This window comes from Phalacrocorax aristotelis, chromosome 25 (genome assembly GCF_949628215.1).
Source record: "Phalacrocorax aristotelis chromosome 25, bGulAri2.1, whole genome shotgun sequence".
Lineage (NCBI taxonomy): Eukaryota > Metazoa > Chordata > Aves > Suliformes > Phalacrocoracidae > Phalacrocorax > Phalacrocorax aristotelis.
The window spans coordinates 1,251,049-1,276,715 of NC_134300.1; the positions used below are offsets into that span (position 1 = coordinate 1,251,049).

Here is a 25,667-nt window from a genome sequence, read left to right on the forward strand (position 1 = left end):
GTGCCTGGCACGGCCCCGGGGCGGGCAGGGGAGTCCCGCTGGCAGGGTGCCGGGGCCATCCCCATGGTAGGAGCGCTCAGGGTCTGTACCGCCCCAATCTATCCCACCCAGGGGAATGTCTGCTCCCTAAAACCCCAGGGGGTGGAAATCTCTGAGCCCTCTCCCCAAATGCCGTCCTCTCCCCATCAGCACCTCTCTGCATCAGTGCCGGGTCTGGGGGCTCCTGTCCCTGCAAGGACCCCGGCTGCCCCAGCTCTCAGCATCCCTCCCCAGGCACCCCCTTGGCTGAGTCAGGGTGAACGGGGCCACCCTGCTTTCCCCCTATCCACAGTAGGGTGCAGCGCCCCAGCTCTGGCTGTGGGGCTAAAAGAGACAACTACCCCCCAGGCCAAAAGCAAGCGCCACGCTGGGGTGCAGCAAAGTGCCCCCTCAGTCCCTGCCCAGGACAGCAATGACGACAGCACACGGGGTGGAAAGGCTTCGGCTGTATTGATTCTGGAAGAAAATACAGGCAGTAATACAGAAGCTTTGCAAGCACAGATACATACGTGGTCTCACCAGACCCCGCCAGAGTAGGGGGCTTGCGCTGGGGACCTGATCCTGCTGTACTCGAGGCGGGGATGCTGCGGGCGTTCCTCAATCGACAAAAAGCTGAAATCTCTGTCAATGGCTGGAGGGACCCTTGCAGAGAGGGTCCCCAAAATTCCCCTTGCTCAAACAAAAAGCCTCCCTTAGCGCCCTCCTGACAAACCAGCCCTGTCCTGGACTAAGCATCCTTGGCCTCATCCTGCCGTGAAACGGGCTTCTGCGCTCCTGCCGCCGGAGAAGAGCCCGACTAACCACAGCTGGGAAGAACAGGGGTGAACCCCGCTGGATGCGGCAGGCCCCAGGGAGGAGGGCCAAGGGGGTCCCACTGGGTCCGAGCTCGCAGGAGTGCGGTCCATCACCCCATCCGCCAAATCCATCTGGTCCCAGGACACAGCTCCGGTGGGTTTTCACTTCCCCATCTACCCTGGATGCCGTGTGGGGTCCCGTGGGGCTCCCAGCCCTGCTCCGGAGCTGCCCCCACCTCGGTTAAGGCACAACTCGGCTGCTTAAAAAAAAAAGAAAACCCAAAGGGGAAGTGGTGCCTTGGATGGGAAATACAGTACGTGGAGCGATGGGGGTGCATGCGGGCACGGGGCTGGGAGACGGGGTAATGCCCGCGCGGGCGTGGAGAGCCATGGGGGCATTGCCGGGAGCCCCCCACGCCAGCACCGCAGCGAAACAAAGAATTTAACAAGGAAAAAGAAAGGAAATTTTGGGTTCAGGTCCAAAAAAAAAAAAAAAAAAAAAAAAAAGGGGTGTGTGTGCAAAGGCACTGTGCTCTGCTTGAGACGGCAACCCTCCACGGCACGGGCCCCCCAGCGCCATCAGGATGAGCTGCAGCAGCACCGGGGCTCTCAGCGCCTCCGCCCCAGCACCTCTGCAGACCCACTCCTGCCGCGCCGCGGTGCCTGTCGCACGCGGCTCTGACGGGGATGGCTTCGCTTCTCCCAATCCTATATAAAAAGCTTTGGCAAAAAATGATATCATCTAAAGAGCTATTAAACTACAATCTCCTCTTGCATGGCTGTTCAGTAAACACAATTCTTTGGTGTCTTTGGCTGAAGTTTTAAAAAAATTTTGAAGCTGAAAAGCTTTTTTTTCTTTTTTTTTTTATAGAAATAGATTTTTTCTTTACAAAAAAAAATCAAAGCATCTTTTAGCATTTTTAATATATATATATATATAAAATTCCTGCTATAGAAAACAAAAAACCCAACTTTGGTTTTTGATATCTTTTTTTTAAAGGAAAAAAAAAATTTCTTTTGCTTTGGGAAAAAATTAGCTCAAGACGGCCAGGAAACACAGGAATGGTGCCACGGAGTTACATGATGCTGCAGTTTTGCACGGCCTGAGCCTGGGAGGAAGAAAGAAAAAGAAGAAAATGAGAACTAACCCAGGGTTACTATCCATTTGCTCTGGCTGCAAAGGGGGCAGCAGAGTCCAAGCGGGACCCTCTGGATGCCCAGATTATGAGCACCCCTGGCTCTCGCCCGCCCTGACCCTCGGGGTTAATAAATACTGCTCGGCTGAGGTATTTCTAGCACTGAAATCAGAAATTTGAGAATTAGTGGTAATATATGAAGGTAATAATATTGACTAATATTGAGGGTATTAACATTCAAGTGCTGAAATATTCACGTTCCCAGCACGACTAATGCTCGGCGGTGGTGGAGCAGGAGCCGCGGAGGATGAGGGATGCTCCGGGGCTGCCGAGGGGGCTGGGCGTGGGATGGGGCGGGGAGACGCTACAGCCACATCCTTCTCCCATTGCTCTCAGACTCCACGCTCCCCTCACAGAGAGGCTTGTGCAAGCCCGCAGGTGCCCACAGCAAGAGGAAAAGCAGAGAGGAGGAGAAGAAGGAGGGGAAAGGACCCCTGCAGCGCTGCCTTGTTGAGAAAGGATGATGCGGGGACAGGGCGGAGACCCAGCAGCACAGGGACAACCTGGACCCGGGCTGTGGGAACGGCACTGACCTGCCTACGGCGGTTGGAGTTGCCCAGGAGGTAGGACCTGGTCACCAGGCTGTCCCCAAGGCCAATGCTGCCGGAGTCACCAATGCTGCGGTAGCTGCGGGTGACCGTCACGCTGGAAGTGGACGAGCCCGAGGACATGGTGTTGACACCGGTGTTCTGGTTGCCGGACTTCTCTGCCGGCTGACCGCACGTGCCACAGACCACCGTGCGCGAGCGGAGGTTGTATTCACCGGGGTCCCCAGGGCCACCACAGCTACCCTAGATGGGGTGGGGGGGACGACACACACAAGACAAAATGACCTTAGGCACCCACCCGAGCACCTTCTGCCTTGAGCACCCTGCCCTGAGGACCCCAGCAGCACCGGTGTGACCCAGGAGGGCTCTTCATGTTAATCCTCAAAGATGGTCCGCGCTCCACCCATCCTCTCCATCATGTAATTTAAAAATCATAAAATATTCTTAATAATCTTCTTATTATATTTATAATCCCGTATTACTGGGGCTGGCACGCTGCAGATGGGTGAACTGCCCCTGCTGCCCTCTCCTTGCACCCTGGGCTCTCAGCACACAGGAGACATCTTAACTGTGCTTCTCTTGTGCTTATCTAAGAGCATCCTCTTCCTCGCTGCCGGGGAGAGCGCAAGCTGACTGCTTTCCAACGGGAAATTTGCTCTTGGAAAGGATTCAGCCCCCAGACGAATGGGCAGCACCGGCCCACAGGAGCTTGGCTCCTCCACCCAGGGATAATCGATATCCATCTCGGCACGGTTCTTCAGACGCAGAGAACTCAAAGGAAAGCAGATGATGGACTCCCCGTCCTCCTCCTGTCACGCAGAGCCCCGGGGAGCGGCATCTGGCAGATTCACCAGTGTCGAGGCACAGCATGGTGGTGACAGCATCTCTCCGTGCATGCTTGCCGCGGGCGCCTTGCGTGCAAGACAGACCTCTCCCTGCGGGACGGGCTGGCGGGTCTCCTGGGCTGCGGCCAGGGAAGGTTTCTTGGATATGGGGAGAAGCGGCTGCAGCTCTGCTCCTGGCACGCTGCCTGCTCGCTGCCCGCCGCTCTTCCTCGTGCATATTTCAGCTCTGTGAGGGGAGCGATGGGCTGAGAGGAAGGACGAAGTCACCTCTGGATTCGTTCCAGCACCCATGTGAAGCGGAGAGGATGGAGCAGCTGCTGCGGAGCAGTGTTGTCCATCAACTTGCCGCCATCCTGTCCTCCGCCTCCAAGCGATGCGAGGTACCAGCTCAGCCTCCCTCCTGGTTCCTCCAGCCCTTTTCGCGGCAGGTCAAGGTCGCTCAGGGTTGGAGATGACTTCCAGCAAGGTCTCCAGAGCTTTTTTGGCAAGCGGTAATCTTCTCCAGGTGCCAGAGGTCTGTTGGCTTCTCCCGTGTGGTTGTTTCCACAGCAGCCTCCCAACTACCTTCTCCCACAAGGCCTCTCCTGTGTGATGCTGAGCCGCCCCCCACCCTGACTGGGAGCGGAGCCAAGCTCCCCCAGCACCCTCGCGACAGACCCCCCTGGGACCAGCACCTTCCCCAGCACGGTACTCACGTGGTGATGGCGGTGGTGGATGTTAACTTCATCATCGTCCTCATCCTCATCTTCATCGTTGACGATCACGGTGCGGACCAGTTTCCGCATGGCCACCTCCTGCAGGGGACGGGAAAGGAGTTGGGGGGTTTCGGTGTCTGCCAACCCCCCTGTGCCCCAAGTGGTGCTGCTGTCGGGTTCTCACCTCCCCGTTGGAGTTGATCAGGGCAGTGCGCAGGCTGTCCCCGGAGCCCCAGCTGCTCTGGGCTTTCCACACCACATTGCTGGGGGGGCTATGTGTCGCCCCAGCCCCCGACGCCCAGATCTAGGGAGAAAAGCACAGAGAAAAGCAATGTCCCAGGTCTGCAGAGTCCAGACCCTGGGAATGTGGGTCTGACCCCCCAAAAAAGCCACATGCCAAGGAGCCTGTGCCCTGGCTCCAGCTGCTCTGTGTCACCAACAGCCTGGCTGGGTTTGGGATCGCAGCTGGATCCTTCACCAGGCAGTGACTCACCGTGACCACCTGGCCAGCCTTCAGGGTGAATTTTGGGGGGAAGCGGTAGGTGATGGGGGGATCATCCCCATTCTGCCGCTTGATCTGCCAGTTCCCCATTGCCTGGTCCTGGAGAGAGAGCAGCAACCATGAGATCCCCTGATTCCTCCCCAGCTTGTCCCAGTTCACCTCCTGCCCATGGGGTGAAGCGGGGCCAAACTACACCCCCAGGGACCCCAGGGATCCTCCCCGAAGGCAAATGCACCTCGTTGGACTTGTTCCTGAGACGGACGAATCTGCCCTCCAAGTCCACCTCCTCCACGCCAACGCGGCCGCTTGTCCGGGCATGGTGGGAGAAGCTGGTCCGACTCTCGCTGTCCTCCAGCTTCCTCTTCTTGGAGGAGCCCGGGGTGGACATGTGGCTACGGGATGCACCTTTGTGGGAGGAAGGGCTGGGGGACAGCCTCAGCCTGGGCAGGGGGAGAAGGCGAGACGGAGCCAGTGAGGACACGAGGGCTGGAACCCGCAGAGCCCACCAGGTACAGTGCCCTGTGCTCACCGCTCCTCCTCGCCCTCCAGCAGCTTGCGGTAGGCATTGATCTCCATGTCCAGAGCCAGCTTGATGTCCAGGAGCTCCTGGTACTCATCCAGCTGCTGCTGCATCCGTGCCCGCATCTCAGCCATCTCCCGCTCCTTGTCGGAGAGCAGGCGCCGGTTGGTCTCGCGTTCCCGGGCCAGAATATCCTCCAAATCGTGCAGCTTCGCCTCCTTGGCGGCCAGCTGTGTGGGGAGGGAAGGTGAGGGTGACTGCTCCACCTGGGGCCATCCCCAAGAGGGGACCATCCCCGGGGGTGGATACCCAGCAGAATCCCTTGGTCCAGACTCACCTGCTTCTGCAGCTGGCTGACTTCAGAGGAGAGGCTGTCGATGCGGATGTGGGTTTGCTGCAGCTCCTCGTGGGCAGCACCCACCATGTTGCTGTTCCTCTCAGCCGACTGCTTGGCATTCTCCAGCTGGAGGGCAGGACGGGTGGGTTAGCATCGGCAGCACCCCCTGCCCACCAGCACCCCGCGGGGCAGGGTGGGAAGAGGACGGCGGCGCGCGGGTGCTGCTCACCTTCGCCCCGTAGGTCTTCTCCAGTTCTTCTTTGTAAAGCCTGATCTGGGCTTCGTGCTGGCTCCGCAGCTCCTGCAAGGCTTCGGAGAGCTTGCTCTCAAACTCCCGCTGCCGCCCGTTGTCGATCTCCACCAGCCGGGTCTCATGGCGGCGCTTGGTCTCCCGCAGCTCCTGCGGACAGGTCAGGGGACACGGTGTCACCTCGGGGTGGGATTGGCTTGGGGACGGGGACACGACACACAGGAAGCGTTATCCCAAGCGAGCCCAGCACCACGGCGGCACGTCGTGGCTCACCTCACTGTAAATGTTTTTCTGGAATTCAAGCTCTTCCTTCAGCGTCTGCAGCCGGTTCTCGGCATCCACGCGGCGCAGCATCTCATCCTGCAGCTGCTTCTTGGCTTCGCTCAGGGCGCTTTCCAGCTGCAGGGAATTGAGAAGGGCCGTCACGGCGGGCTCCTGGGGACTGTCCAGGCACAGCACCCAGCGCCAGCCGAGGACCCACCGCCCAGCCATGCCCTTGCCCCACAGAGGGGACCTGGGGGGGTCCCTGGAGCAGTTGGGGACGGGGCTGCCACCGCTCACCTTGGCCACCTGTGCTTTCAGGTCCCGCACTTCAGACTCCAGATTCCTCTTCTCGCCCAGGGCAGTGGAGAGCGCAGCCTCCTTGGAGTTAAGCAAAGCCTCCACATCCTTGAGGCGTGCCTGGGCAGTCAGCAGGTCCCCTTCCTTCTTGGCATTCCTGCAACACACCGGACGGCACAGGTGAGCGGCACAGCAGGGACAAACCGTGCATTGCACCCTGCACCCGCGCCCCAAGCACACGGAGCATCACCCCTCTGATTGTCCCCACAAGAGCCGCAGGATTGTACCTAACAGCCACCCACCAAAGGGGCCGGCTGGTCCCGGCCACCCGGCGCGTCCCGCACCGCTTTAGCGGCTGGAAACCAGAAAAGGCTGGGAGAAGCTGGCTGAGCAGGAGGTGTCTCAGGGCTGTAACGCCCGGGTGCAATACGCACACCCACGGCAGGCTGTTACCCACTAGAGGTCAGTGCGGACCAGGCCGGTGCCAGGGTGGCACGGTTTGGCATGGCACAGTGCAGCGTGGCTCGGTGCAGCACGTTGTGGCGTGGCACAGTGTGGCATGGCACAGTGCAGCGTGGCATGGCTTGGTGTGGCACAGTGTGGCGTGGCACGGCGTGGCATGGTTTGGCTCAGTGCAGCATGGCATGGCTTGGTGTGGCACGGTGTGGCGTGGCACAGTGTGACACGGTGTGGCACAGTGCAGCGTGGCATGGCGTGGTGCAGCACGGTGTGGCGTGGCACGGTGTGGCGTGGTGTGGCACGGTGTGGCACAGTGTGGCGTGGCTCAGTGTGGCACGGTGTGGCGTGGCACGGTGTGGCATGGTGTGGCATGGTGTTGTGGCGTGGCTCAGTGTGGCACGGTGTGGCATGGTGTGGCATGGTGTTGTGGCGTGGCTCAGTGCGGCACGGTGTGGCGTGGCACGGTGTGGCATGGTGTGGCATGGTGTTGTGGCGTGGCTCAGTGTGGCACGGTGTGGCATGGTGTGGCATGGTGTTGTGGCGTGGCTCAGTGCGGCACGGTGTGGCGTGGTGTGGCATGGTGTGGCATGGTGTTGTGGCGTGGCTCAGTGTGGCACGGTGTGGCGTGGCACGGTGTGGCATGGTGTGGCATGGTGTTGTGGCGTGGCTCAGTGCGGCACGGTGTGGCGTGGCACGGTGTGGCATGGTGTGGCATGGTGTTGTGGCGTGGCTCAGTGTGGCACGGTGTGGCATGGTGTGGCATGGTGTTGTGGCGTGGCTCAGTGCGGCACGGTGTGGCGTGGCACGGTGTGGCGTGGCGTGGCATGGTGTTGTGGCGTGGCTCAGTGTGGCACGGTGTGGCGTGGCACGGTGTGGCATGGTGTGGCATGGTGTTGTGGCGTGGCTCAGTGTGGCACGGTGTGGCATGGTGTGGCATGGTGTTGTGGCGTGGCTCAGTGTGGCACGGTGTGGCATGGTGTGGCATGGTGTTGTGGCGTGGCTCAGTGCGGCACGGTGTGGCGTGGCACGGTGTGGCATGGTGTGGCATGGTGTTGTGGCGTGGCTCAGTGTGGCACGGTGTGGCATGGTGTGGCATGGTGTTGTGGCGTGGCTCAGTGCGGCACGGTGTGGCGTGGTGTGGCATGGTGTGGCATGGTGTTGTGGCGTGGCTCAGTGTGGCACGGTGTGGCGTGGCACGGTGTGGCATGGTGTGGCATGGTGTTGTGGCGTGGCTCAGTGTGGCACGGTGTGGCATGGTGTGGCATGGTGTTGTGGCGTGGCTCAGTGCGGCACGGTGTGGCGTGGCACGGTGTGGCGTGGCGTGGCATGGTGTTGTGGCGTGGCTCAGTGTGGCACGGTGTGGCGTGGCACGGTGTGGCATGGTGTGGCATGGTGTTGTGGCGTGGCTCAGTGTGGCACGGTGTGGCGTGGCACGGTGTGGCATGGTGTGGCATGGTGTTGTGGCGTGGCTCAGTGCGGCACGGTGTGGCGTGGCACGGTGTGGCATGGTGTGGCATGGTGTTGTGGCGTGGCTCAGTGTGGCACGGTGTGGCATGGTGTGGCATGGTGTTGTGGCGTGGCTCAGTGCGGCACGGTGTGGCACAGTGCAGCACGGCATGGCATGGTGCGGCACAGTGTGGCACGATGTGGCATGGCATGGTGTGGTGTGGCATGGGGTGGCAAAGTGCAGCGTGGCACGGCCTGGTGCAGCACTGTGTGGCGCGGCACGGTGTGGTGTGGCACGGTGTGGCACGGTGTGGTGCGGCACGGTGTGGCGTGGCTTGGTGTGGCACAGTGCAGCGTGCGTGGCTCGGTGTGGCACGGCGTGGCTCAGTGCAGCATGCTGTTGTGTGGCACAGTGTGGCACGGCACGGTGCAGCACAGCGCGGCTTGGTGCGGCACGGTGTGGTGTGGCACGGTGTGGCTCAGTGCGGCCTGGTGTTGTGTGGCACGGTGCGGCGTGGCGTGGCGTGGCGTGGTGAGGCACGGTGCAGCACAGTGCGGCGTGGCACAGCCCAGCATGGCGTGGCACAGTGCAGCGTGGCGTGATACGGTGGAGCGCGGTGCAGCGCGGTGCAGAACGGTGCTGCACAAGGCCTGCGTGGTGCGGCAGCAGCTGGGGAGGGCCGAGGGTGCTGCAGGGTGCAGAAGCTCCCCTGTAGCCAGAATTGCCCTACTTAGCTGGCAGTGGCAGCGCAGAGAAACCCGCGACACCTCGTCAGTGCTGGGAGCTCTCCCTGGAGCAGACGGAGGGTGTGGGCCGATGAGCTGGGGCCGGGGGCTGCCCCAGGTGTGGACGGGCGTCACCATGAGCTCACTTGGTGGGTGCAGAGCAGCGATACCAGCCCGCTCTGGCCCGAGGCCGGGCTCAGCCCCCTCCCAGCACAGCACTGCGATGGGTCTCCCATCCTCCAGCACTGCTGTACAACCTCAGAGGCCCCGCGCCATCCCCTGCCTCCATTTCCCCCCTTGCTTTTTAAGCCCTCTGGCAGCAGGTCAAGGCCGTTTCTCACAGACAGCAGCCTTGAGACACATCGCTGTGTGCCTAGGCAATTTGATCCAACTAAACCACCAAAATGCAACCTGATGCTATTTCGGTAGGGCCTATAAAAAGAAAAGACCCAATGCTCTTTCTGAGGCACCCAGCGGCCATCAGCGCTGGGGTGGCTCGCACTGCCGGCTCATGGCAGAGATTGTCACCCCACCTCCCTCAAAATCGGGTGTAGGACTCGTGGCGGCCGGCTGCGGTGCCCCCTCGGCCGTGGGCGAGCGCTGGCTGCAGGCTGGCGCGCGGTGCACATTCCTGGGGCGGTGAGCATGCACCCGCGCTCTTAGATCATGAGTAAAAGAAATACCAGGGAGGGGCTTGTGGCAGAGACGCTGCTCAGCCTGCCCCAGCTGCAGGATCCAGCCCCAGGGCAGGACGGGGGATGTCAGCAGCAAGATGCTGAGGAGGTGGTTTGACTCCTCTCCTCCTGCCCACAAGGAACCGGGACCCCAGGATGACAGGAATTGGCATTCCCAGACTTGCACGTATGTGGGAAGCTCTTTGCTCGGCCAAGAGCAGATTTTCTGCATTTCTTTCTGCTTTCTGACCTGACCCAGCAGGGAGGACTTTTTCCTGAGATACTCACGCAGCGTGAGGCCCTGCTATACCCGATTAGCCCCCTTCTGCGGGGGTCCTGCTCGCCAGAGCTGGCAGCCCGAGCACCGCGCCAGCGGGTACTTCCCGTGCAACCCGCTCCTTTCATGCCAGTGACTCATAGGACAAAAATGCCATCTGGGAGCAGACCCGGAGCCTCCTCGGCTCATTCCAAGCAACATTTGAGGCTGAGTTTTCCCATCTGGCGGTGGCTCGCCCTTGCAGCCAGCGTGGCCACCCCGGCACTGCCAGCAGGGTTTAATCCTGCTGTCCTTGATCGAGGTAACCACCGCTTAACTCTGGGAAGGGCTTGCCCTTGGCGTTTTGCTTCTGTAGCTCTTTGCTCCCCGCGTCGGCTGCAGACACTTGGGTACAGCCGGGGGTCACTGGCTCGTCGGGGTGGTGCCCATGGCATGCACAGTGCCAGGCATATCCTGAAGCCTCCGGCTCTTTAGGGGACACCAGTACTATTTATAAGTGAAATACGGAGGGGAAAATGCTCCGACTATGTGGTTAACACTTGTGTCTCCGCAGTGGTGACAGATTCACCCTCTCCAGGGACTGGAGGGATTTTGCTCAGGGCAAAACGCACCAATGCCTAGAAAGCCCCATGGTAAGTCCCACAAGACTTGAGGACAAACCCCTTTTCCTTAAAAGCCTCCCGTGCTCGGCTCCGCGTTACACCAGGGAGGAGCAGAGACGGCAGCTCGGAGGCTGGGCTGCAGCGGTGGTGGCTGCAGGGCTGAGTTCGGGAGCGGTTTTGCAGGCAGGAGAGGGGCGAGACGAATCCTGTCCTGTCCTTTCCTCCAGCGAGTCCGGAGGTCTGCGTGACACAGCCCTCTGGGACCTGAGCGTCTCCCCCCACGTTCCTTCAAAACACAGCAGCCTCCAGACAGGATTTCAGCACATCTGCAAGTCTCCTCCAGCGCCAGAGACCCCTGTGCCCACCGGTCCGCGCAAGCCCTGGTGATCCCCGCTCCTGCCCAGCCAGGGTTTGGGTCTTCCCCTCGCCTCCCGTCAGGTCCTGCTTTTATTTCCCCTGCAACGTCCCGGGCTCCAGCTGGCGCTGGGCTAAAAATATAAACTTTCACGGCAGCTGCGTCGCTCCCGCTTCCCTTGGCAAGGGGACAAACAGGGACCTTCCTCCTCCTCCCGGGGGGGTTTCATTGGTCTCCCCATCCTGCCTGCTAGAGCCGAAAAGATCCCAAATCCTCTGCCAGCCAAAAGGGAAGCAGAGATCCACCCCGAAGGGCTGCGTGCCTGCGGCCAAGGGCTCAGCATCCTGCAGGATCTAACCCCCTGTGCCAGGAGAGTCGGGTGTAAAAACAAGCATTTATCAAAGCCAAGAGGAGAAAACACAACAGAGGCACCAAATCCTCAAGAAACAAATGTCTCAAGAGAAAAGATGGAGGGAAAAGGGGCCTCAAGACATTTTATTTTTAGCCTTTAAAAGCAGGAAGGAGAAAAAAAAAAAACAAAATTGCAGCTGAGCTGCCAGAAAATCCAAATGTTAATGGAAAGTTGGACCTCCTCTGACTGTACTCAGCACAGGCACAGCAACAAGCCTGCAAAGCTCATGCGATGGCTTCGAAAAGGGCCAGGGCTGAAGACCCCTGGGGTGGTTGGTCCCTGCAGAAGGTTCAGCGACAGCCCCCGGGATCTGCTATTGCTCCCCTTCACTCTGTCCCGAAATACCAGCCCAGAAACCTGGCAGATCTGGGCACTCCCTCTAGAAAAGCTGAGACAGGCAAGAGCCGCCGGAGCTCACGGGAGGCGAGCAGCTTCGGGCACGAGCCCTGCCAGGCTGGCGGGAAGGTGCCAACCCTCTCCGAGAAGCCAAAGCCCACGAGATGCATTTTAGGAAACACCCTTTGGTTTCACCCTACTACTCATCACCACAAGCCATTTCGGAAGCACGAGGCCGCTCCCGCAGCTGCTGTTCAGCGTTTGCATGCGCGAAGGGGGGACCAATGGGGTGGGATGGAGCCAGTGGGAGAAACAGGCATTCCCCTCCTTCCCTGCCTCCCGATCGCAGCCGCCCCACCCCAGAGAAGGTGCCAAGTCAGGGGAGCTCGCAGCCTCATGCCCCATCTAGAAATCTTTTTGCAAGTCTGCAAATCCCCAGAGACTGCGGGGTTTCCTTCTCACCTTGCTGTCGCGGAGCCAGGTGATGCACCAGCCTGCTCCCCTGCAACCCAGCCACAAGACTGGGGAAATGCTACTCCCAAAAAGGCTTTGCGACATATTTACAGGTTGGGAAACTGAGGCGAGAGAGGCATCATGTGCCCAAGGAGGTTTGTGATGGAGCCGATTGCTGGGAGGACCCAGAAAACCGGCTCTGCCCCACCTTGAGCTTGTTGCTCTGCACTGTGCTGCCTCCAGCACCCGGGGTGGGTGGCGGGGTCTGCTCCCCCATCACAGGGATTGCTCCCCTGCAAAAAAAGACAAGGGTCCCACAGGGCAAGCAGCAGGGACGGCATGAGGAAAGGCGGTCTCGGGAAAATGTCTGCGGTGGGGCAATGGGAATGTGGCAAAGCAACTTCTCCCAGCTCGTGACTCATCTGTGCCGCTGTGCCTTTGCCAAATCACCAGGATAAACGTAAGCTGGTCTCCTAGCAGGGAAGCTGTAAATAGCCAGCGCGATGTATAGCAGGGACAACATCTGCACGGAGCCAGCATCCTGTTAGGCACCAAAACCCCTGCCAAATGGCAGCCAGGGGATGCCAGTGCTGGCTGTGTTCAAGGATGCGTGGAAACAGTCCCCACCCTCCAGCATCAGCTGTGCCAAAGCCCCTTCCCAGTGCCAGGGCTGGGGCCGGCCATGCTGCACGCTCCTGGCACGTTCATCCCTGGGGCCGAGGGACTTGCTCAGCTCCAGGTGGCCCCAGCGCAGCGAGAACAGCTTGTTGGCATCTTCTAAGAGCTGGGCTTCCCCCTCCTGGAACTGGCATCCTAAAAACGAACCAAAACCGCTGCTTCGTTGGGAACCAGAAAAGAGCATTTTGCAGGGATGCAAACGGACCCTTCAGTCTCAGGTTCCCAAAATCTTAGTCATTCCTGTCCCTCCACCAACCCCACCACCAGGAGCCTTGCTGGGAGGTGCGGGTGCATACAAAGTCCAGCGCACCTGGATCCGATCATAGCTGATACCTCCAGGATTCAGCTCCAAATACACCCCACAAAGCCTTTAGGAGCTTGTCTCCTTTCGCTGGATACGCCGGAGCACACGCCTCACGCCCACGCAGCATCTCCCCACAGCCTCGCCTCTCACGATGGAGAAAAGCGATTAGGCTTCATCAGCACTGCAACGAACTGACGCACGCGACCGCGGCGTGGACCGATGGCCTCCTTGCTGCTTAAAAGCCAGAAACATCGATTTCAGAGAATAAACAGTAGATTATAGAGCCTGGAGCACCCCATGCTGGCTGGGGAGCCCCGGTGTCACTCACTCCCCGTTCTGGGCTGTCACGCCAGCGCTGGTGACTCATCCCAGCCTCTGCCAGCAGCCCGAAATGGAAATCCCAAGTCATCAAGTGATGTTGCTGTTTGGGCCGAGTCCCCCCTAGTAACAGCAGGGCTCTGCAGTTTTGAAGATGTAAAAGGGGGTTTTGCTGGCTCCCATGTAGGAGTCGATGGGGGAACGGGCGGCACTTGGCTTTCCTCTGCTTTTGGGGGCCCCAGGTGAGGTTTGCATCAGGCATAAATCTATGTCTGCATAGACAAGGGGCAGGATTTATTCTCCACTGACACGTGCCCCGGCGTGGCACAGGCATAACAACTTCCCTCCGGGTCTGCCGGTGCCCGGCTGCCTGTGAAACCCTCTTTCACAGCTGCCTTTAACTTTTCCAGGGTGCAGCAAACCGCAGGAGGCAGATGCAAACAGGATGCAAAGAGCAAGCGAGCACGGGCTGCTGGGAGCCACCAGCGGCAGGAGCGCGCAGACCCCGGCACCGCTCACGGCTGAGCCTCAGAGGCGAGCGAGCAAAACGAGGGCAGGATTTTCCTACGGATCCACCTTCGCCACCAAAACCCTGGGTAACCTGGAACAAGCAGAGGCCCAGGCCTCCAGGCTGGGATTACATGCAAAATGCCACCCGTTGAAACTTGATTTAGCGAGACTGGTCCAGCCCCAGGTTTGTCCCCAAAGCTGCTTTTGAAGGGCTCAGCAATTTTTCTGCACGGCGCGCAGGAAAAAACCTGGCTCGTGTTTTTGCCTAGGCAGGCGCCAAGGGCACGGCTGATCCTGGGACTTCCAGAGGAGGGCTGGTTCCTCACTTGCAAAAACTGCATTTCCCATTGAAAAAAAAAAAAATCACCAAAGACTTTAAAAACCTGAACATCGCAACCGCTCAGAAAACCATGAGCGAACACACACCAATCCCCGCTTGCCAGCCCAAGCTCGGCACGACCCAAAACCATGTATTATGAACACACCTGCTTGCCTTTTGCTGGCTTCCCATAGAATTTTAGATCTAAAAGGCACGAATTTTAAATCTAAAAGGCATGAATCTTGAATCTAAAAGGCACTTGATGGCCTGGACTTAAACCATCTTAAATATAGATTAAAGCAATAATGTCCTTCATCAGGAAGAAGGAACTTGGAAAAAAAAAGACTGGAATTGTGCTGGAAAGAGAATTTTTTTAGACGTAGCTCAAACATGGCCATACCACCTTCCATGGTGCTCGCTTGCCATCTTCTGAGGACAAGGTTTCGGTAGAAAAGGTGCAAGAAGAAAGCTTGGTTTTCCAGTCCAGGCTTTACTCACAATATGTAGTGTTGTATATAATATAAAAGCCTGTTTAAAGCTTAAGCCTGCGTCGTGCATACTTCTGCCTTTGGGAAGAGGAGAGAAAAAGGAAATTCAAAGTATTCACTGCAATTCTGCGAACACACAAGCGCCATTTCATATCTTTAATAGAATGGACAAATATTCACGCAACAATTACATTTTGGACTGAATGAAATTTAAGGTGTTTTGCTCAGTCTTGACTATCTTGCTCTGAGACAGCAAATTCCAGTTTTTGCAATAACTGGGTTCAAACTTAATAGAAAAGCTTTGTATGTAATTTTTTTTTTTTTACCCCTAAAATGACTCCTGGCGTTGCACCTCCATAGAAATCCCAGAACATTAAATCTACTTTACTACACCCTTCTTTTGATGAATGAGAAGTGCAAAGCCTATAAAACACCACCATAAAGGATGAGGACAAAGCGCGGATTTCCACTGTTTCCTTCGGGGATTTGACATGGGGGGGGGAGGCCTTACCAATGTAATTAAAAACAGTGAGATGAGTCACTCATATTAATCATATCTTTGGGGCAGGGCATATTGGGGCAGGGGACGAAAACAGCTCTGAGCTCGTGTTTCGCTGGGACCTGGGGCAGCAGAGGAGGAACAAGGATGCAAATCCCAGCCCCAGGAGCAAGGAAAGGCTTTGCCACCATGCAAAGTGTGGCGGTGGCCTCCTGTCCCCCTGCACGCACGTGCGGCCCACCAGCATCTCTGTTTGCAGAGCTTTGCAGCCCCTAAGGGAGGTGATGGAAAGCAACGAGGAGGTTGCTCGCTGTCCCGGCTACGCTGCGGGGAGAAAGCTGCTCCCCAGCCGGTGCCTGCTGCATTGCACTGATCCGCAGCTGGGAGCAGCAGCCCTGGGCACGATGGACCCAAGGGAGGCAAAATGGGGAGCAAGCTCAAGGTCTCCTTGTTCCTCTCCAGCAGCAGCAGCTCAGCCCATTTTCCATAAACATGGGTAAGCAAAGCTTCCAGCCGGCAAAATTTGCCTAAGGAACAAAGCGGGGAATTGTTGGCTCCAGCTGCCATCCCTCTTCCTGGGAACAAAAAGGTCTGCTATCCCAGCTCCAGAGCGCAGATAAAGGTGGGCGAGGTGTTTACATTGCCAAAGGTTTGTTTGCATGCAGCAGCAGCATCGAGGCCGGCGTGAGTCGCGCCGGGAGCCGCCTTGTTTGCCCGCTTCAGCTGCTGGCGTGAGTCACCGCTGGCGCTGCGAGCTCCCGGCTGCACAGCCTCCGTCAGGGGGGCTGCCGGGATGGCTCCGAATGCGATGCCGTTGGGAAAACGCAGCTTGGAGCAGGGACAAGCAAGTAGCAAAGACCCACGCCAGTGTTTTGCCGCGCTCTGCCATACGCAGCCAGCACGGCAGATGCTCCCAGCACACCTCTGCCCACTTTCTCTGCGCTGTGGCGGGATGAAGCCCAGACCCCGCTCGATGTGGGTGCAGGAAACAACCGCTTCCCCACCAGCAAGGACTGCAGACTTGGCATCCCTAGAAAGCACAATTTAGACCCAATTGCTGCACGCACAGAATCGCCCTGCAAACGGGGCCACCGCAGGAGGCTTCAGCCTCCCCGTTACCTCCCTCCTGCTCAGCCCCACATGCCCACATAGGCACAGGGCAAGCCCCAGTCCGGCAGCCTTTTGCACTAGAGCGACAGAGCCGAGGCCGGGCTGCAAAAAGCAGCGTCGCCTGCTAGCTGGGACACGCGTGCCGCAGGTTTGCATCTCTGCCCTGCAGATGGCGGCTCCGGGTGCAAGCCAGCCTGCAAAAGCTGCTCCCCCCAGTGCTCTGCTTCCCCCCCTAAAGCCCGCAGCGTGAAGGCTTAGCTTTACAAAACTCCCCCTAATTTTTCCTAGTGCCCACAGGGCTGTGGGGAGATGGCATGGGGGGCGAGTGAGCGCGGCACAGTGCCTTGCAGGGGGGCATCCTTGCATCCCCCCAGGTGCTGCCAGGGTCATCCACGAGCACCCATCACGCCAGGAAGGAAGGGGCAGGCGAGCGTGACTGCCGGAGCGGCGGGGGCCTCCCGAAGACGGGGCGAAGCACGGCCCCACGGCGGCCGCACCCTGCTCCAGCTCAAAGACACGCAGCTGCATGTGACTCATCTCCCTGTCTGTGCCCCAGTGTGAGTCTCCAATCCTCCCCCTCGTGCCCCGCTGCAGTCTTCCTCCCTGTCCCCACAGAGAAGGGCAGGAGATAAAAAAATACCATGGAGAGTGGCACGGAGGTTTTATCGCCACCGTTCACGTCCTGCTTCACTGCCGGGCTGCAAAGGCTCTGCAAGCACAGCCAAGACTGGACCCAGAGCCCTCCCCAAAGCCACCAGCACGCCCAGAGCTCTGCTCGGCCACCCTGTTGCAAGGAGCAGGCGAGACAAGCAGCTCTTCCCAGCGGGGAGTGGGAACTGCAATGGGGCAACGGGCCGCCGCCAGTGCTGGGGCAGAGCCGGGTGCCCATGAGCACCGGGGCCAAGTCTCCTTTGGGCTCCCACCGCTTTGAAGCCCACGTTACTTGTCGATGCCAAGAGCTTGGACTTTTTTTGGGCTCACGTGACTTGGAGCTAGGGCTCTAATGGAGAAGCGTGTCCCTAAACTGTTATTAAATAAAACCCCAACAAATTGGCACTGCCGAGCTCGGCCTCCAGCTGAGCACCACGGCAGGGAGACGCCAAGCTTTGCTCAGCCGGGGCTGGGGGCACCGAGCTGGATGGCAGGAGGACACGGACGTTGAAAGCAAGAGCCAGAGCAAGCGGCTGGAGGTGGCTTTTGTCCAAGAGGGTTGAGAGACCTCAGCTATCAGAAACTTTCCCCCTTCAGAGGTGCTTCTGGGCCACTTGAAGCCCCGATGCAAAAATTCAAAAGCTTCAGAAGAGCCGTTATTTGCTCCTAACCCTGCCTCCATTGCTTCTTTGCTGGGACACGGCACCAATGCCCACAAGGGCACAACCCTGTAATTAAGCAGGGCAGCACTCAGGCGGTGGGGCATTCACCGTGCACGCTCCCCCAGCTGCTGGGGAGCTTTGTTCCTGTCGCTGTTGCACCTCCTGGCTCTAAACATGGGAAGGCAGCAGCAGAGCATCACAGCTGGCTACAGCCTGGAGGATAACCCCAGCCACAGGCACCTTCACCTTCACTGTAGAAAGGAAATTGGTTAACGATTAACAACAGGCAATGCTGAGTCAGCGTCGCTCAGAAACAGAGGTGTCTTAACCCCAGTTTGGTTTTGTGGCATCCCTGTGGGCTCGGTTCAATGCACTCCATTAACCAACTTCCACCCATTTTGGCTCCCCTTAATACTCACAGCCCCAGATTGCCCCGTGGGGCTCGCAGACGTGCTGCCATACCCTTCGTATACCGAAACGGGGCTTCTCCAGGACGGCCAGGAGCCAGGGCTAGTGCACGGGGCGGCAGCTGCCACCGCACCGAGCGGGGCCGGGGGGCCGTGCCAGCCCCTTGCAGTTGTTCAGCTTCACACTGGGGCTATTCAGCCCTTGGCAGGGAGGGGAAGGGAGCGGAGGCAGGTGGGCACCCAGCCCCGACACCCCAGTGAGGGGCTGCGGGCAACCAGCGGCAGCTGTGGACAGATACGGGTTTCAGACGGCACCAGCCTTGGCTGTTCGGGAACACGCTGAGCCAGTCACAGAGGAATAGGCTCGGCAAACAGCCTCCCAAAGATGGCAGGATGGGGAAACGGGTGGCATAGCTGGTGGCAGGACAGGGGGAGGCAATTCCCAGCTCTACCCTGGGACAGCCCATCCCGAATCCCCTGGGCTGATGCTTCCCAGGGACTCCTCCATGCCAGCCCTGATTTTGGCCAGGACCAGGGGCAATATTCTGGTGGCTTCCTCCTACCCTGGCTGTCAGCATCAGGGAAGGAAACTGCTGCTCCGAAAGGGCATGAATTTAGCAAAATACGGAGCTGGCAGCAGCTCGGCGTGCCCCACCCCAGCCACGCCGCTCTCTTCACATGCCTCTGTCGAGCACCGCGCTGGAAAAGGCTCTCACTTCAGCTGGGCTCCAAAGTTTAAGTGTTAATGGGATTCAGACAACTGAAGTGACACGCATAAGGCTGAAAAACACTTGTGGCAGCAAGCGTGGCCAGGGCAGGCTGGGGCGCGCCGCAGTAGGCGCTGTACAGGGGATGGATGCGTTCCCACACCAAAAGCGGCCCCGTCTCCCTTTGCAATTGCTTCTCTTTAATCCCCCAGCTCTGAGGTTAAAATCCTTAATTTGCCAGGGTGGATCCTATTGTAATGAAAATGTTTAAGGCAACGGGATTTCCTCCTGTTGCCCTCATCCCCAGGCACAGGCTGCACGGCGAGGGCATGGCCCGGCCCTGCAGCAGGATGGGGTCACAGCCCTGTCTGGAAAACACCGGTGAACACAGCCAGAGAGCAGAGCCACAAAATGAAAGGGCTGGAGCCCCTTCCTCCACCTGAGATCGTCCTGCTCAGGGAGCCGGGAAAAGAGGGAAGCTGGATGTTTGCACAGACAAGAAATACCCCGCCGCAGAAGCGGCCGGGGGTTAACGAAAGCCTCAGCCTCAAAGCAACATGTCTTTGCCTTTCAGCCCCGCAGCACGCAGGGAGGGCAGGCATCCCTAGCCATCCCAAGCTGCCGGGTGTGGATGTCAGGGGAAAATAAACCTGTCTGGAGCGCCGGAGACTTGGGTGGTGGTGTTTAAGAGCGTCCCTGAGGGGCTTGGGGTGTCCCGGAGCAGCCCTGGCTCCATGCTGCCTGCTCCCCCAAAGCATCAACCAGCTGCACAAGCTGTTCTTTGTTTGCTCCGAAAGGGCAAAGCCTCCTCCAAGCCAAACTGTTCCTTCCCTGGCAGAGTTTCTATGAGACAAAGGAGGGGGGGAGAACAGCCCAGGAGCCTGAGGTTTCTCCCCCACGCAAAATGTTCCAGCGCAAGCATATTGCTCAGCTGCTGAAGGCGACACAGCGGCAGCGCCCAGCCCCACGGCGAGGAGGCTTCCCCCCCTCCCCCACGCTTATTTTTTCAGTAAACTGGTCCTATTTGCCTGCTGCTTTCTGGAAGGTCATCACTGAGCCCAGCACAGGGCAAAATCCATCTGGCATGGGGAAGGGCTGTGGGGTTCACCCCAGCCAACGTGGCACCCTCCCTCCTACATGCTTCGCTCTGCCCTTGGACGAGCTCCAGCCCCCTCACCATCGCAACAACCTTTGGAAAACAGGAGATTTTTCCTTGTTAAGGCCAGGGATGAGATCTGGGCCTGGAGGAAGAGGTGCTGCCAAGGCAGTGGCTTAATCAGGTTAGGGGCTGCAATTCAGGAAGCCATTGCTCATCAGCCGCACTGCTAACTAGGGCCTGGTTCCTGTTTCGGAGGAAGGAGCCGGCCACAGCACGGCCACAGCGCAGCCACCCCTTGCCCATGGGAATGGGGCACTGAGGATCCCCCCAGGACTCCTCTCTTGGGGATGGAGGTACCCACGGGCTGTATCCATACCCACCCGCACCCCCAAACCGGGGCTTGCACTGACAAACGCCTCTGCCTCGAGGATCTGGGATGAGGCGGAGCAACGAAAGGGCTGTGGCTCCTGTTTTCACCCCGTGAGTCAGGAGCCAGCTCAGAGGGAGGGGGTGATGGGCAGGACTGGGGTGCAGAGCATCTCTCCGCAGCAGCCCAGTGCTGTGCTGGAGCCTGTGCCCTCCAAAACCTGCCCCTCCTCGGGGACCGCAGGTCAGGGACACCTGGGACAGGGACATTTCAGGTTGTTCCTGGCTCTCCCCACAGCCTGGGAGGGCACAATGCCAGGCACTGCCAGCACCCCCAAGTCACCAGCCACCCTTGCCACAGCCTCTACTTCACCTCAAACGTGGCTCTGGCACAGTGAGCGGCCACACAGGGCTACGGAGCCGACAGGGAGGCCCAGGAGCCAGGGACACGCATGGCATAGAGCCAGGTGCCCAGAGGGGGGGTCCCTTGTCCAGGGGCCCAGCCAGCCCCTACTGCACAGGGGTGAGGGTCCCCTGGTGCGAGGAGCCAGGGTGGGTGCTTTGGGAAACCCCTCCTGGACCAGCCATCGAGAGCAGCCAAACAACCCAGCTCTGCCCCAGGCTGGCCAGACCCTCCTCCACCCACACGACTCTCGCACCAGTGCATCAGCAGCTGGTGAGACTGGTCTCCTGTTGGCACACCCTGTCCCCCCCCTCCAGCCAGCACCTTTTCCCCCACCCCAGGCGGAACACCCAGCTCCTCTCCCTCCCAGGGCAGGCCCAGCACCCGCTGACTCCACCAGCGCCGGGCACCGTGCCCACAGCCCGACACGCCACGCTCCGGCACCCCCAGCCCTCCCTCCTGCACAGGCAAGACAACCCCGGCCGCAGGCAGCAGCGATGCTGCGGGCGCCGATAACGTGGCCCCAGAGCCGCCTGCCCCGTAGGAGATACCCAGCGCTTCCCCCGGGGTGACGGGGACAGCGAGGGGAGCAGAGGGTGCCGAGCTGCTTATTAGCCAAAGGGTCGCGGCACCGAGGTCTGTGAAGCTGCCCGGGACGAGGCGCTGACCCAGGGGCTCGGGGAGGGCACGCAGAGCCGGCAGGACCAGTACATCCCTGCCCAGCTGGGTGGTGGGGAGTGGAGCAACGTCTGCACCGCCTGCCTTGCTACGAGAGCCGCACACAGGTCCTTCCTGACCCCCCGAATGGCTCTGACTCATCTGCAGGGTCGGGCTCGTGGCTGCCCCGCTCCCCTACACCCGAAAGATTCGGGGCCCCCCAGCCAAAGTGAGCCCTAGGAGCACCCTCGCTGCTTGGCAGCTGATCCATGCCCCTCCCTGAGCGGCTCAGCCACATCGAGAGGGTCCCCAGGGACACGCGATGAGCTGCAGCCCCTCTGCAAGGATTTGCGGGGGGTGGAAAGCAGCCCCGATGCCACCGCCCAAGGAAGCAGGGGCATGCCAGAGGCAGGAATGGCTAGCACCGGCTTCCCCCAGAGGAGCCGCTCTTCCACCTCACAAACTGTGACTCAGAGACGACTCAATGCATCGGAACATCTCTTTCCTTCAGAAACCATGCTCACCACCCGTTCTCCGAAAACAGCGGTCTGAAACCCCACTGAAACCCACCTCCAAACCAAGAATTGCTCTTTGGGAATCCCCCTCGAGTCAAAGCGCGTTTTCAGGGGGAATCTGTCAGCCCTGGGGAAGAGGCACGGCAAGCTCCAGGAGCGCAGCCTGTCGCAGGAAAAGGCTTCACGCATTTTTCGCAGGAACTGCTCTGCAGCACAGCGGCTCCAGGCTGAGCACGCAGCTCTCAGCCAGGGACAGTTGCAGGCCGGGCATTTTTTCTAGCCCTTGAAAGATCATGGCCAAGATAGTTCTGGGTTTGCATAACGCAGCAAAAGCTTTTAGACAGCTCAGCTCCTCAACTCGCTAGCTCCCAGATCCTTGGGATCTGGCAAGCAGGGATCTGCCTCGCAGCGAGCAGGACACAGGCAAAGCCGCCTTATCTAGGGACGGAGCCGCAGCAGCGCACGGGAAACAGAAAGCTAAATATAAAACACTGCGCTGCTTTCAAAGGCAGCTGTAAAAGGCTTCACTCCCATCCCAGTAGGTAGAATATTTATGGCATCTTCTGAGGAAGTTAATTTTAGCCTCATTTAGTACAGACTCAGAACGAGGCGTCCAGAATAAGAAGTGAAAGATCAAATGGAGGAAGAGGGGGTTGCCCCACCACTGCCCAGCCCGGACCCTGCCCCGAGCCAAAACTGATGACAGAAGAGGACTCGCTTGCTCCGTCCGTGGAGCAAGGCTTATGGAGCTGAGCGTGACAGGGCCGCGGTCCCAGCGCCGCACGGGCTGGCAGAGCCCCGGGGAAGCCCAGTGGCTGGTCCCTGCCTGGCCAGCAGCGTGACACCGGCCAGGGAGCCCCATGCAGGGACCCATGTCCTCAGGGCGCCTGCGCTGGGCATCTGCCAGTCCCGAGGAGGGGAGGGCAGAGGCACCCAACACCAGCAGGGAGATGGCGACGAGCTGGGCATTTCTGATGCCAGGAGGGGAAAGATATAAACCTGACAGGAAGGGGCTGGGGGGATCCGAGCCTCAAAGCAGACCTGGAGCACCTCACCCAGAGCCAGCTGATGGGGAAGCGGTGCAGGCATTGCCCCGGCATTGCTTGTCCCGAAGCAGGGGACCCCACAGAGTGGGAACAGCTCGGCACAGGGAGGGTTAAGGGAGACAAAACCTGAGCAGGTTCTTTAACGGGTGCCAAAGGCAGCAGAGGAAAATAGGACGAGCAAGCAAGATCTGTGGGCAGGACAGAGCCAGCTGGCTGGCACCGCTTCCCGGTCTGCGCCGGAGCGTGTTTAGGAATAGCTCCAGAATGACGAATGCGGAGGGGCCGCCAGCCCAGCACTTGCGCCCACGCCGCACAGACCCTCCCCAGCACCCCGGGGCACGGCCACTCCGCCCCGGCCCCAAGTTTTCGTGGCTCTGCTCCCAGATCCCCCCTCCAAGGGCATCCCGGCCAAAGATGGCGCTTGGAGGGAGAGTGGGAATGCCGGGAGAGCTTCCCTCCTCTCTCGGTCCCTGCCACAGACACTCCTGCCCCAGCCAAGTCACAGGTTTTCCCCTCTCCCTGCCTCCTCCAGGTCATTCCTTCCTCCCTCCCGGCTCCCTGCCAAGCATGACGACAGTGACCATCCCACCACGGTCCCCGCCGTCCCCAGGGCACTCACCGGGCTTTCAGCTCCTTGTGCTCCTCCCGGACTTTGCTGAGCTCCAGCTGCAGCCGAGCTCTCTCCTTGGCTACCGAATCCAAGGTCTTGCGGGCATCCGCCAGCTCCGATTCGTAGGCGGCCTTGATGCCTGAGACCTCACGGCTCACCACCTCCTCCGACTCGGTGATGCGGAGCCGCAGGCCAGCATTCTCCAGCTCCAACGAGCGCACCTTGTCGATGTAGACGGCCAAGCGGTCATTGAGCTCCTGCAGGTCCTCCTTCTCTTGCAAGCGAGTGATGCGGGTCGGGGACAAGGGGGTCCCCGAAGCCCCGCTGCGGGTGCTCCTCTTCTGCGAAGGCGTCGCCATGGGGTCCGGTGTCAAGGCAAAGGACACGGCACAGGTCACAGCTCGGTGTCCCACACCGCCCACCCAGCTGTCTCGGCTGCTCCTGGTTGTCTGAGTGACTTGCTTATATCCCAGCTGGGCTGTGCACAGGGAGGAGGAGCTGCGAGGAGGCGGCGGGTGGAGTTATCCGAAAGCTGGGTGGAGACAACCCACTTGCATCAGTCAAGGCCCTTGCTTGGGAAAGGCTGGAAAAGCATCCCTGGGAAAAGGGTGGGCAGCCCAGGGTGTCCCCTTTTCTAGTGCAATTCCCCCAGCTGAGGCTGGCTTTCAGCTTAGGGGGACTTGGCAAGGGCAAAGTGCACCCTGAGAGAGGCTACAGCAATGGGGTGCAGCCAGGCACCCCCAGGCTGGGCACCCTCAGGATACCACTGTCCCACAGGACAGGGCAGGAGCTGACCCCAGGGTGCTGGGGGGTCCTGGCATAACCCAAATGCAGGAGCCCTGGGTTGCACAGGACCCTGCAGCACCCCAAACTCTGGGCACCAGGGACCCAAATGCACAGTCCCAGGTCACCCAAAACACCATTACCTAGGGTACCCCAGAACCCTCTGGGGCACCAGAGGACCCCAACCCCTCCCCTGTACACATGCAGCTTCCCCAGCACTAGCTTTGCCCTGCTCTCTCAGCCCTTGCTGTTCCCATTTCCTAGCTCTCCCCAGCACCAGCTGTGCCCAGTTTTATCCTTCCTGCCAGTTTCCGATGCCAGATGTCCTCGGTTTGTAACTCCCCCAGTTTTGAGCACCCACTGAGTCCAGTTTCTCCTGCCCCAGTTTCCTGCACTGCTTCCCATTCTCCCACCTCCCAGTGCCAGCCATTCCCAGTCCCACCAGCGCTCAGCCATTCTTCCAATATCTCCAGTTCCCAGCACAGGTGATTCCCAGCCCTGCTTGGTGCAGGGTGCCCTGCCTCCCTCGAAGCGCTGCTGAGTCTTGGCGGCACATGACTTCCAGATCCGTCGCATGCTTCCTGGCACTCCCCAGTGCTCCCGCGGTGGGGGTGTCCCCTCCTCAGACCTCGTCCCCCGGTGCTTTGCACCGCAAAGGCGAGGGAGAACTGGGAACGGCAAGGGGAACAGAGGAGCAACGCCGTTGCACCCCAGAAACGAGGGGCTGAGCCAGGACTCGGCGGGTAGTGGTCGTGGAGGCTCCAGCTTCCTCCTTTGAGAGCTCCTGCTGGCAAAACTGGGCTCTGAAGCGAGGGAAGCTGGAAAGGGAGCTGCACCCCACGGCTGGGGACACTGGTGAGAGCCTGGGCGGTGGTGCCCGCCCCAAAGCATGACCCACCCCAGCCACCCCCTTGCAGACGGAGGGCTCCGGAGCCGGTGAGACGCAAGGCCAAAGGCACGGCGAAAGCGGAGCTTGCCGAGCCACGGCTGGCCCAGCCCGTCATGCCCGGCGCTGCAATCAAGCTGGATTCGCTTCCCAGCTAATTGAAGTGCCGCAAAGCCCCCAGGCAGGCTGGAATGACTCACACAGCAACCAGAGCAACACACGCAAACACACACAGACGCACACGTGTGTGCATGCGCGTTTTATGAATGATTAATCCCCGCTCCTCTCCTAGCACCGATGAGTCACTGCTGCCAGTGAACAGTAGCGGGGTGGGGAGAGGGACCGCCGAAAAAGTCCAGCATCCAACTTTCAAAAAGCAACAGCCCAATGCTGGGAAGCTGCTGGGGGCGGCGGTGGCTGGGGCAGCCTGGGCACAGCCATGGGGAGAGGTTTGGGGGGCTATTTGGGGTGCTCAGCTCCCCCAGCCTTGTTGCACCCCCTTCCCCATCCCTGCTCACTGGGGGTCCCTCTCTGCACCCAGAGGCACCCTTGGGTGCTGTGTGCAGGGGGTGACCGTGCCACCACCCACCCAGCGTTGGTCTCCTTGCCGGTACCGGGGGTG

The 25,667-nt window shown here is 59.8% G+C and overlaps 1 protein-coding gene across 1 annotated transcript; it reads right to left on the minus strand.

The window, feature by feature from the left end:
• Window positions 1-470: 470 nt before the first annotated feature.
• On the minus strand, window positions 471-23,833 carry LMNA (lamin A/C). Its single transcript, XM_075075139.1, has 12 exons — window positions 23,386-23,833; window positions 6,288-6,444; window positions 6,000-6,125; window positions 5,706-5,876; window positions 5,477-5,602; window positions 5,149-5,369; window positions 4,855-5,059; window positions 4,611-4,718; window positions 4,302-4,421; window positions 4,118-4,216; window positions 2,563-2,820; window positions 471-1,942 (listed from the first exon to the last, which is right to left on the minus strand). The coding sequence occupies exons 1-12, from the start codon at window positions 23,733-23,735 to the stop codon at window positions 1,910-1,912; spliced, it is 1,974 nt and encodes a 657-aa protein (XP_074931240.1). The 5' UTR covers window positions 23,736-23,833; the 3' UTR covers window positions 471-1,909.
• Window positions 23,834-25,667: the final 1,834 nt, after the last annotated feature.